General features: G+C 42.0%; 1 protein-coding gene across 3 annotated transcripts in view; it reads right to left on the bottom strand.

Annotated features, from left to right (window-relative positions):
* Window positions 1-12,110, bottom strand: part of Utrn (utrophin) — a 425,153-nt gene that overhangs the window by 267,083 nt on the left and 145,960 nt on the right. For all 3 annotated transcript variants that reach the window (XM_042693071.1, XM_042692992.1, XM_042693156.1), the window contains 5 exons: window positions 11,739-11,894; window positions 7,956-8,126; window positions 6,025-6,204; window positions 3,634-3,768; window positions 647-796 (listed from right to left, as the gene is read on the bottom strand). In XM_042693071.1, the coding sequence (XP_042549005.1) occupies window positions 647-796; window positions 3,634-3,768; window positions 6,025-6,204; window positions 7,956-8,126; window positions 11,739-11,894 (792 nt within the window). The remainder of the gene's footprint in view (window positions 1-646; window positions 797-3,633; window positions 3,769-6,024; window positions 6,205-7,955; window positions 8,127-11,738; window positions 11,895-12,110) is intronic.

The raw sequence follows: 12,110 nt of genomic DNA, 5'->3' as shown, positions 1-12,110 counted from the left end.
TTAATGGTATCTAATATCTATACAGCCTTCCTAACAGAGCAATATCCTACCATTTCAATAACTGATTTGAATGTACGTCCAAAGATAAAAATCTAGATTCAAACTAAGACCATGGCTTTCATACTAGTTTATGTTTAATTCTGACAGGCCTAATATTTACAAGGATAATACAAGTTATTACTCTTCTATACAGCAATGAGATTTTTAAGGGAAACTGAAGAAGCCTCAAAGCCAATAGGTTTTGTGTGTGTGTTGTGTTCTTGTTATTTGTTTTAAATCATCAAATTCTGTTTATCTCCAAAGTACCAAGTCAATTCTTCCCTTAGCACTGTAAAGATGCAGGCCCCCATTAAAGTTAGTTAACTTAAACCAACTTAAACCACTTAAACCAACTTCAAAGCGGTAACTAGCCTCGATCAACTCCAGATGTTACCAACCTGACTCAACATGGAAGCTCAGTATGACTTGAAAGCTTCGGACCAGCTCCAAATCACAAATACCCAGTCACCAAGATGTACTGTACTCATAAACTCACATCTGAAATTGAAACCTCTTTGTACAACTACTTAAACATAATATAAAGTTATGTATATAAAAACTAAGACGAGTAACACACCATCGCACGCATGCACAGCCCAGTCCTTACCAGGTGGCTTAGCTCTTCGTAGCGGCTGTTAAAAGCCTCCAGTTTCTCACTGATTATGTCATCCAGGATTCCACCATCGATCAGAGTCTGCCCAAGTTCCCGAATCTGGGTGCGATTATCTGCTGGGTGGCGTAAAACTGATTCCAGAGACTGGACCAGGGGCAAGGGAAAAAATGTTATGTTTATTAATGCGAAATGCATCACAGATCCAAAATATGACATTCCTTTTTTGGGGGAAAAGGAGGTGGGTCTTGGGGTTGAACTCTGGGTCTGGGCATTGTCCCTCAGCTCTTTAGCTCAAGGGGAGCACTCTACCACTTGAGCCACAGTACCACTTCTGGTTTTCTGGTGGTTAATTGGAGATAAGAGTCTCATGGACTTTCCTGCCTGGGCTGGATTTGAACTGCAATCCTCAGATCTCAGCTTCCTAGGTAGCTAGGATTACAGGCATAAGCAAGCCACAGGTGCCCGGCTGACTTTCTTAAAACACTTTCTAAAAACCTAAGGGATACTACCAGGAAATAAATCAATGTCTAATCCACAAAGTGAATCATATCCTACTAATTAATACATTTATGAAAGTGAAAAATCAGTATGACTGAGAAATTATGATTTCATAAAAGTAGTTCCAACAATTATCAATTATTTGAGAAATTGTGGATAAGTCAAAGTTTAAAAGCAGAAACAGCTCCATACAAATAGAATCTGAGGGGCTGGGAAGGTGGCTCAGTGGTAGAGCACTTGCCTTGCATGCCTGAGGCCCTGGGTTCGATTGCCCAGCACCACATAAGCAAAAAGGAAAAAGCCGGAAGTGGCGCTGTGGCTCAAGTGGTAGAGCGCTAGCCTTGAGCTGAACAGCTGAGGGACAGCGCCCAGGCCCAGAGTTCAGGCCCCACGACCAGACCCAAAAAAAAAATAAAAAAAAAATAGAATCTGAACTGGTACTAATTATATTGCTGAAGGTAGATACTCACTTTTCTACATATAACTCTATGTACACACTTTTTTATTGTTGTTGCTGCTTGTTTTAAGGGGACAAAAAGCAATGGAATCCAAGATAACCTTAAGCTCACAGGCCTCCTGCCTCAGCCTCCTGAGTGCTAAATGTATATATTTTATATAATGTATATGCACAAATATATATTACATACATATACACATATGTATGTATATATATACTCATATACATAAACATATTGATACATATGTACTTAATGGAGAGCTATAATATTTAAAAAATTAAGAATATGGAGGACTGGGAAGGTGGCTCAGTGGTAGAGCACTTGCCTTGCATGCCTGAGGCCCTGGGTTCGATTCTTCAGCACCACATAAGCAAAAAGAAAAAAAAAAGCCTGAAGTGGCACTGTGGCTCAAGTGGTAGAGTGCTAGCCTTGAGCTGAAGAGCTGAGGGATAGTGCTCAGGCCCAGAGTTCAGGCCCCACGACCAGACCCAAAAAAATTAAGAATATGGATTAGTTCATTCCTATTTTGCAGATGGGAAAACTGAGAGAAATAACTCCAAAAAGTTAAATTATCTTCCCTTTAGTCAGTAAAAGGATGAGCTAAGAATCCAAAGACTGCCCAACACTATTATGACTCCACCGCCTGTGACCCAATGGACGGCCTGCCAGTGCACATGCGTAGTAAGAGTAGCAACAATATAACAACGAGAACTTAGGGTATTTATCTTAGAATATGTCCTATACTCTTCTCTAGCCTCCTTATTTTATAATGTATTTATATTAACTCATGTTAGGAAACTGGGGGTGGGGGGTTGTACTAAGCTTCCACTATTGTTCATGCTCTCGGTTTCTGTGTCTGCTCGGGTGGAGACGTGATCACTTTTCCCCAGCATCCCGGCCCTCTCCTGGGATGCCACCACCCCAGCTCACTTACTGCTGACCTTCACTTCCACCAGCCATTCAGTCCCCACACTGTGTCACTACAATTTAGAAAGCATATCCTCCACTGCTCTCTATACAATGGCATTGTAATTCCCGTAAGAAACAGGAAGGGGGGGGGGGGGGGGCGCACGCCTGTAATCCTAGCTGCTCAGGAGCCTGAGACCTAAGATTCAAGGTTCAAAGCTAACTTGGTCAGGTAAGTCCCTGAGACTCTTATCTCCAATTAACTATAAAAGGCAGGAAGGGGAGTTGATAGAGTGGTAGACCTGGGGGGTGGGGGGGAGGAGCACAAGGACAGTGCTCGGGCACCGAGTTCATGCCTCAGGATGGGAACAAAAACATAGTAATAATGAAAATAAAGAATCAGTATCAAGCTATCCTATATGGCTGGTGGTAACTAAGCAGCAAGCAAGAATCCCCCATTTCTTGGTCCCCGGGAGCATGAACATAGCCTGGATTGCAAGCTGTCACCTCTATTTCTATACTCACCAGCCTAAAGTTAGTAACCTTTCACATCCAAATGTAACAGACTAAACGTCATGATGGGCAAGGCGGTGCCATGTGTAAAGTGTATAAGGAGACATGAGACAGCCAGGAGGTGGTGGTTATCACCTGTAATCTTGGCTACTCACAAGGCTGAGATCTATGGACCATGGTTCCAAGCCTGCCTGGGCAGGAATGGCTGTGAAACTTTTATCTCCAACTAGCCTGCAAAAAAGGTCAGAAGTGGAGCTGTGGCTCAAGTGGTACAGTGCCAACCTTGAGCAAAAGAGCCCAGCAAGAGCGTGAGACCCAGAGTTCAAGTCCTAGAACCAGTACAAAAAAAGGGAAAAGAGATAAGCGAGCAGCTTCCTAGTAATGTAACCGAGACTGGCAAATCAACTAGACCCCACTGGAGAACTTTCCTGTGCTTAAAAGGTACTGTCCCCTTCTCCCCAAATACACTAAGTCGGCAGGCTGTTAGAAACATCAGGCTACGAAGGAGGAAGCTACTGAGGAAGCAGACGGCCTCATCTTTCCTCATCTTAATACATGTGCCCCCATCATGACAAAAACAAAGGCCACCAGGGCGCAGGCGCCAACCTCCAGGGCTTCGCTGACTGCATCTGTCCTCTCGGGCAGGTCCTCTGTGCTGCGCACGCGCTCTTCCAAAGCGTTCAACCACGTGGTCTCAAGATCCAAATAGTGAAGCAGCTCGATCCAGCAAGACCAGACTTCCTAGAGTGCATGCAGGGACAATTAAAATCAGACAGGAAACCACGTCGAACACAAAGCCTGTGAAACTGCGAATAAGAAGCCTCTCCTACTTGCTGGGTGCTTGTGGCTCACACCTGTAATGCTAGCTATTCAGGAGGCTGAGATCTAGGATCGTGGTTCAAAGCTACTTGAACAGGAAAGTCTGTGTAACTCCTATCTCCAATTAACTACCAAAAAACCAGAAGTGGCACTGTGCCTCCAAGTGGTAGAGTGGTAGACTTGAGCTAAAACAGCTCAGGGGCAGCACCTGGGCCCTGAGTTCAAACACAAGAACCAATACAAAAGAAAAAAAAGAAGAAAAATATTTCCTCCCATCAATTTTTTTTTTTTTTTTTTTGCCAGTCATGGGGCCTGAACTCTGGACCTGGGCGCTGTCCCTCAGCTCTTCAGCTCAAGGGTAGTGCTCTACCACTGCAGCCACAGCACCACTTCCAGCTTTTTCTGCTTATGTGGTGCTGAGGAATGGAACCTAGGGCCTCATGCATGCAAGGCAAGCACTCTACCACTGAGCCACCTTCCCAGCCCCTCATAATTATTTTTATGTTATTTATTTTGTCACCATGGAAGGACTCACTCACATACACGTACATTTATACCTCCATATTCCACAGGGGAGAAACCTTTCTGATGTATTTCTGAGGAAGAACTCCCCTCAGCCTCTGGCGTCTATGCTCTTTCCAAGCGACCACCTGAGCACAGGTGGATCCAAACCTGTGCCCCATCTGACCTCTACAGGCCACAACAGGGCTCAGCATATTTTTCTTCAGAAACAGACAAAAATATTTAAAGCCTAATAGTCTACATTTGGGCTGGGTCACAGATTCAGTGGATAAGGGTACATGGATGAGTAAGTATATACGTGTGTATTCGTTTGCCTTCCAGGATTACACAAAACAGTCTTCAGAAATGAAACAAAAACAAGACACAACTTAGCTTTGAGTCCTCAGGCATGAAATGCTTACTCTTGGCTTAAGAGTAAAAGAAATAAGAGATTGCTAGTCCCCCAATTTCAAAACTGCAAAAAGCAGGCTAGGGCATCAGCTCAGATGCAAATCAATTTCCCTTTTCTCAAAAAAAGAGATGACAGAATCATTGCCACAGGGTAAGTACCTTTCTTACTAATCCCAATTATACATGTTTATCTCAGCATAGCACAGATTCAGAGCAAACAAGCAGTGATTGCCTCTGCCATTCTTGGATCATTTCAGGGTTTAACACCATCTAATCATTCATTGCAGGCTGAAACAAATGGTCATCCACTGATATACTTCTGCTATCACCATAGGACATAACAAAAATTATATTCTTATGAAGACCACTAAGCAAACACTATCTTATTAAAATAATCTCATTGAGCTATCTCTATCTAAAATATAATAGAGGGCAAAAAAAGATTTATTGGAGATCCAGTGAAATGGCAGCATACAAGAGTTCTTTCTTTCACATGAGTAACTTTATAGACACTACTCAAAATGCAACACTTCACAGGGATTTCTATGGACTCACTGCAAAGGGAAATAAGGGAATATAAACACACGTGTGTGAGTTTGCTTTCACGTCACTGTGACAAAATACTGGATATAAAAAATATATTGGAGCCAAGAGCCAATGGCTCACACCTGTAATCCTAGCTACTCAGGAGGCTGAGATCTGAGGATCTCAGTTCAAACCCAGCCTGGGCAAAAAAGTCTGTGAGACTCTTATCTCCAATAAACTACTCAGAAAACTAGACGTGGCACTGTCGCTCAAATGGCAGAGCGCTAGTCAATAGATAGATAGATAGGTAGATAGAGATAGATAGATAGATAGATAGATAGATAGATAGATAGATAGATAGATAGATAGATAGATAGATAGAGATGAGAAAAGACTTCTTATTCACAGTGTCAGAGGTTTCGGTGCTGGGGGAAGGGAGTGGTGAAACAGACCAAGAAGCAGAGGCTTGCAGTATGTTCTGCACTATGGGAACCTTGCAGATCATCTGTAAGGAAAGCCTTGGTCACATATACAACAAAGTCTAACATGCCCAGTGACTTGCTAATTAACCTCTGACAACTTAAGACATCTACATCTCCTTTTTCAAATTAAAACAAGAATCTTTTTTCATTATTATCAATATTTTTTATTCCCTGAAGATATTTTATGAACGCATTTTTGTATTTTAAAGAAAATTAAGGTTTTCCTCAAGACATGTGGGGGGCAGGGGTGAGTTCCTACCTCCAGTGTGTGGCATTTTCCTCGAATTCTATTACAAAGAAGCTGGTAATTCTCCAGCACTACGTTCAGCTCAGATGTCAGCTCCTGGCCACCAGAGGGCACCTTGGCAGCTAATAACTTGATATTGTCCTTGAGAATTTTCACTCTCACCTCCTTCTGCAACACGTCCTCTTTTGCTCTCTGCTCCAGGAAAGAGAGAAATTAAAAGATGTTTCTCTGAAACCAATTTTGTTCTTGAAAAAAATAGTAACTAAGCCAAAATGAAAACTCTATAGGACTTGAATTGTCTAACTGGAAGATGAGTTAATCACTGCTGGCTTCCTTGCTTATTTGTTTTGAGTCAGGATCTTATGATACAGCACAGACTGGCCTCAAACCCATGAGGTGAAATCCTCATGTCTCCATCTCCCAAGTGCTGAGATTATACTGTGCTTGGCTACTAAAATTTCACTTTTCTATTTTCCAATGTACAGTCTCCACACACATTTTCATTTAATGACCCCAGTGTTGCCATTCAAGTTATTTAAATTTAGCATAAATAGTGTCTAATTTAAATACATCTGAAAATGTGTTTACTCGTATACAATGTTTTCATATCATGGGTTTCATATTTTAAAAAACAGGTGAATTCATTTCAATGGACATATTAGTCTGGAATGACTGAATCTTCACAAATAATACAGGGGCTCGATAGTTAAGGCACTGTGGTAGATGTCCTTCAAAAGGTCCTACAAATAACTTAAAGACTTTTTTCTTCTTAGCATATAGGTGCCATCTCTTCTCCTAATAATGTCAGCACTTCAGATAAAATGCTATTACACTGGACCAGTCTGATGCTGTAAAAGCTGCTTCCTGACTGTGCGGTACACAACGTGAACACACTCCCATCAGGCAAATCAACCTCAAGCAGATTTGCCTGGCCCTGGGAGCTTTCCCTCCTGCTTAATGGACTTCAGCTTGCTTAGGGTGGGAGAAAGTAATTTAAGTGTAGTTGCTTTTAAATTCCTAATGACTGTTTGGAAAATTAAAAATAAATAGAAAGTTTCCCAGCCAAGGGTGTTAATCTCATTTTTTTTGTGCTCTCAACTATAATGATTTTTAAAGAGAGAGAAAAAGTACAAAATTCGAATGCCCTTGTGTGAGCTGGATACTAGTGGTTCACGCCTGTAATCCTAGCTATTCAAGAAGCTGAGATCTGAGGATTGGGGTTCAAAGCCCACCTGGGCAGGAAATCCATGAGACTCTTATTTCCAATTAACCACCAGAAAGCTAGAAATGGAACTGTGGCTCAAGTGGTAGAGAGCTAGCCTTGAGCAAAAGAAGCTCAGAGGTAGTGCCCAGGCCCTGAGTTCAAGTCCCAGGAATGGCACACACAAAAAAGTGCACTGTTGTTTAATCTTATTTAAATAAACAGCCTTTAAGACAGTATCTATCCCCTTTAAGGCTTGAATACTCAAGAACAGTTGGAGCAATGCTGGAGGTTTAGTACAGGAGCCCTTTACTGTATATAACAAGGGAGAGGGTTGAAGATTATTGACGCAGGAATGGAAGTTTACAGGAACTCCAGCCCGTGAGCACAGCTGACATGTTCACCGGTGCTTCCCCCAACACTCTCCGCTCCCGCTCAGGACAGTCAGGGTTCGCATGAGCCCTGCCCTGGCCGCCTGCAGAAGTCTGGAGACGTCAACGGACTGGCAAACTCTCTTCACTTACGAAGTGATTCTTCATGAAAACAGTAAGCCCTGAACATCGCTAAATGGAGCCGGGTGTAGTGGGACAGTATCCATCCAAGCCAGCTCTTGGAAGGCTGCAGCAGGTCCCCCAAGCTACACAGAGGGGCGTGGATGTGTGAGGTGATGTAGACACAGGGCTCATTACGAAGTGAGGAAAAGAAGGTCCACGGTAAGTTCAACTGCTTAGCCCAGGCTCACCTTCATTTCATCCACAGCACCCTCCAGCTCTTCCGGCGACTTGTACTCAAAGTCCCGCTCCAGATATTCCTCCTCCGCCTGGCTCATCCACTCCTGCATCTCCGCCAAGTCTTTCTTCAGGTTCACTGCTTTTTCCTGACTTTCACTCAACCTGTTCTTCTGAACAGCAATCTAGAAGGGCAAAGCCATTCCCTCACATACACAAACTGGAACGCATGCAGTGTTAGCCCTTAGGCTTTAGTATTTAAAGACACTGTAATGATGTCCCACAAAGTGGTGGATGTTTGCATAGTCAGATAAAATTCTTATATATTTGGGGATGATACTGGAGCAATTATCACTCATGAAAATGTCATCAGAGGAATTCTATCCCTCCTTTGTGTATAGGAGCCTTATCGGGAAACAACTTTTCATTTTGAAAATGTATAACTTTGACAGAGTAATTCCAGATATAGAATCTAGAATATAACAACAAGAGCAAACGCATAATAAATGTGCTGCAACACTGTTGATTAAGTTTCAAAACCCAGGACAAGATAAAAAAATTCATCTATTTTCCCTTTTAAACAGGAGTCCAATAAATATTTCACTTTTGAAGAGCAAGGTGGGCAGGAGGGATGACTTTGAAAGTTGTTCATGAGATGCTATGAAATAATGCTCTATGCCAGATATGCACACACAAAAAATTGGAAATTAGCATGGTGGGGCTGGGAGTGTGGCTGAGTGGTAGAGTGCTTGCCTCCCATGCATGAAGCCCTTGGTTCAATTCCTCAGTACCACATATACAGAAAAAGCCAGAAGTAGTGCTGTGGCTCAAAGTAATAGAGTGCTAACCTTGAGCAAAAGAAGCTCAGGGACAGTGCCTAGGCCCTGATTTCAAGCCCCAGGACTGGCAAAAACAACATAGTATGGTAATATATTAGGCATTTCTGAACCTGGGTCAACAGCTGCTTCCCAGAAATCTGGAAATAGTTTCAACTTCTCACCCAAACCACAAACCAACTTCCACTGTGAGAAGACACAGTAGCACAGGACAGTCCAATCCTCCCTTGCCAGAGTCAACCTCCTGCTCAGATGAAAGAGGATGTGGTAGCCACCTGGCCAGGGCTGGCATGGCTATAGAGCTGATGGAGATCAACGTCCAGAAGAGGAACAGCAGTTCTCCAGTCTCCTCTCTCCAACCCAACTACGGCCCCAAAAATGAACATGGAACTATCCTCTGCCATATGTTGATGTTTTTCTTTTAAGTAAAATGTCAACATCTTTACCAGTCAATGAAACACGATCTTCTGGAACTGATCTAAATCATCATTCACACAACATGCAATGTGACGCAACACGCAGCATGTGGCTGTCTTCTTACTAAGTACACTTCGTTTCTTCCCATACAGTTAGTCCCATACTTTGAGTCCAAAGTGATTCTCAATGAATTCTGTGTTGTCAGAGGTGTCTGGGTTGGTAGATAGGGATTCATGCATGGATGGATCGACAGATACAGCAGAGAGATAGACAAACTGCCTTAGTCTTCAAGCCACTTCCAAATAATATTCTCTATTTACTTCTTTAGAAACCAGACACTTCAAGCACATGCCAAGAGATTATAGAACACATGCAGCAATACAAATTTGGCTAGAATATGAGATGATAATAGCAAAAAGGTAATTTCTGAAGTTGGATAATGGCATGGTGGTTTTGTAGAGACCACCCTTATTCTTGAAAAAAACATACTATAATATTTCGGGGTAACATCATGATGTGTGCAACTTCCTGCCCAAAGAACATTTTCAAAACTGAGAAAAATAACTAAGTAAAAGAAACAGCAAATGTGATCAGTCACAACCTGAAGACTCTCAGCATGTATCTATGGGGTTCCCTGAAACCAATACTTCAGTTCATCTTCACATCCGAGCGTGTCCAAGATAGTGAAATTGGAATAAAACAACAAAACCAAAGGAAAATATTAAATGACACAAACATGACATGTAAACATGAGCTAACAAGTGCTGTATTAAGACACGAACTATTTACAATGTGGCCTATGGAGACTGCATGCATTCTACTATTTTTTCTCTATTTTTCAACCCTATGTGGCTCACTCAGCTACACAGAACCCTCACTATCATTTCACTAAAGCAACTGAAGCCACACCCGATTCCCAGTATCAATACAATGCTTTTCCTTCTAGTATGTTCTAGTACTTTCTAGCACTTTCTACTACATTCTAACTCAGTATTTTCTAACTGCGGTTGCTTTCTTCAGTTTTAAAAATCCAGTAATAGCTCTCCTTGTTTAAAGTAACAACAACAACAAAAAAAGTCTGTTTGGATTCTCCATCTCCAGCACCTACCTCAGTCTTCTGCTACCCGGAAATGAGAAACATCTCACGGTTACTTGCCACTTCCCCTCAACATTCCCTAATACCCCTCCCTTCCTCACCACGCCAGGAATCCATTTTCCTCCAGGTCATTAAAAGCTTTCGGCTTTGAAGGCATCAGCAATCCTCACCACAGAGCACTGTCTCTGGGGCTTCACCCCGCCCTGACCTTTCTTTCTTAGCATCCTTTAATTCCCAGGTCCTTAAATACTAAAAATAAAAAAAAAACACCACTTGCTTGCCTAAACGTTTCTCACACATAGCTCTGGCCCAATGGAAAACATCATTTCCCCTGTGCCTCAGTGTCCGTCATTCCAGTGAAAGCACCACGGTTCATGCACAATAGAAGCTGTCCAAGGCGACTCAGCTGCCCCTGACCATTCATTTTTTTTTCTTCCATCACAAATTGGACCACTGTACATGAATGCTATTCCTATTTTCAAGGTACAATCTAACCCGGTATGTCTCCTGACCTCCAGCACAACTTTCCAGTCCAAAAAGCTCTCTAGCTCTCTTCTGGAGACTATAATCACCCATGACTATTGTCCAGCCTTTCATTTTGGCCTTCCCAAAGCAAAATGCCCAGACACCTTAACAGATCTATCAAATGCCACTATCAAATCTCTGCACAAAACTTCCAACTTGCTTGTCATCACACTTGAAAGAAAATTCAAAGTTTTTATCTCCAAGGATACAATGTGTAAGCTATTTTTTAGTCTACCTTCAAATATTCCCATTTTCCAGCCTGCTGACTTCTCTAACTGTATCCCAGCTACACTACCTTGTTCTTTATGGTAAACAAGTTTATAAGCCCCCACCACACACACACACACACACACACACACACACACACACACACAGACACTAGGCTTTAAAATGTGATTCCCATGCCTAAATTGTTCTCACTTATTTTGCTCAGTTCTCTATTCTGAAACTGAGATAATCTCAGTTTACCTGAAATAATCCACCTAAACATAACACTTGGCTATTCCACCTGATAGCATTCATTATTCATCTGCCTGACTAGAACACAAGCCCTCTTAAGAGGAAGAATTCTCCCTGTCCAATGCCTAATGATGCATGACAGTGGGTGCTAATTAAAACATAGTACTCATCAGCTGATTAATCATTAATGTACTAGATAACATACTTAAGTGTCTTAAGAGGCCCAGCAAGTGTTCTGAGTGTGTAAGTTACATTGAAAACAAAAGGAAAGGATAAGTTCTGGGACAAATTAAACAAATAGTACTTATACTTGATTTTAAAAAAAACTGTAGGTTCTTGCTCCAACTTTCTACATATGCCATAGTTACCCAACTAGATAGATCATAAAAATCAGTTTTGTTGGTGAAGAGACACCAGCGTCTCCATACCCTGGAGAGCACAGATGATTACTTTGATGCACTCACCTCCTTGCTAAATTTCTCCAGTTGGGTTTGGCAGTCAACTAGTCTTGTCTGCACCCAAGTTTTGATTCCAGAAATTGGACAGCTTCGAAGGTTAGTCTCTATTTCTTTCATGTTTTTCAGAGACAATTCAATTGTTTCTATTTCATTGGCAAAGGCCTGAAAACATAAAATGAGCCAGGCTGTTTATTCCTATGTAAGTGAATGACATAATTATAGTATGACTGCCTGGATCCCTGCAAATATTATCAGAACAGGCTGCTTGGAGTCACAACTTCCAACTACTTAAGAAAAACTGTGTCTTAAATTCACTTCACCTGGGTACTTCATATAGCCATCTTCTAAATTAGACTGGAAATACTTGACTCTCAGTGG

This window comes from Dipodomys spectabilis, unplaced genomic scaffold (genome assembly GCF_019054845.1).
Source record: "Dipodomys spectabilis isolate Male_0828 unplaced genomic scaffold, ASM1905484v1 ptg000001l, whole genome shotgun sequence".
NCBI lineage: Eukaryota > Metazoa > Chordata > Mammalia > Rodentia > Heteromyidae > Dipodomys > Dipodomys spectabilis.
This window is presented reverse-complemented; position numbering and strand designations above follow the sequence as displayed.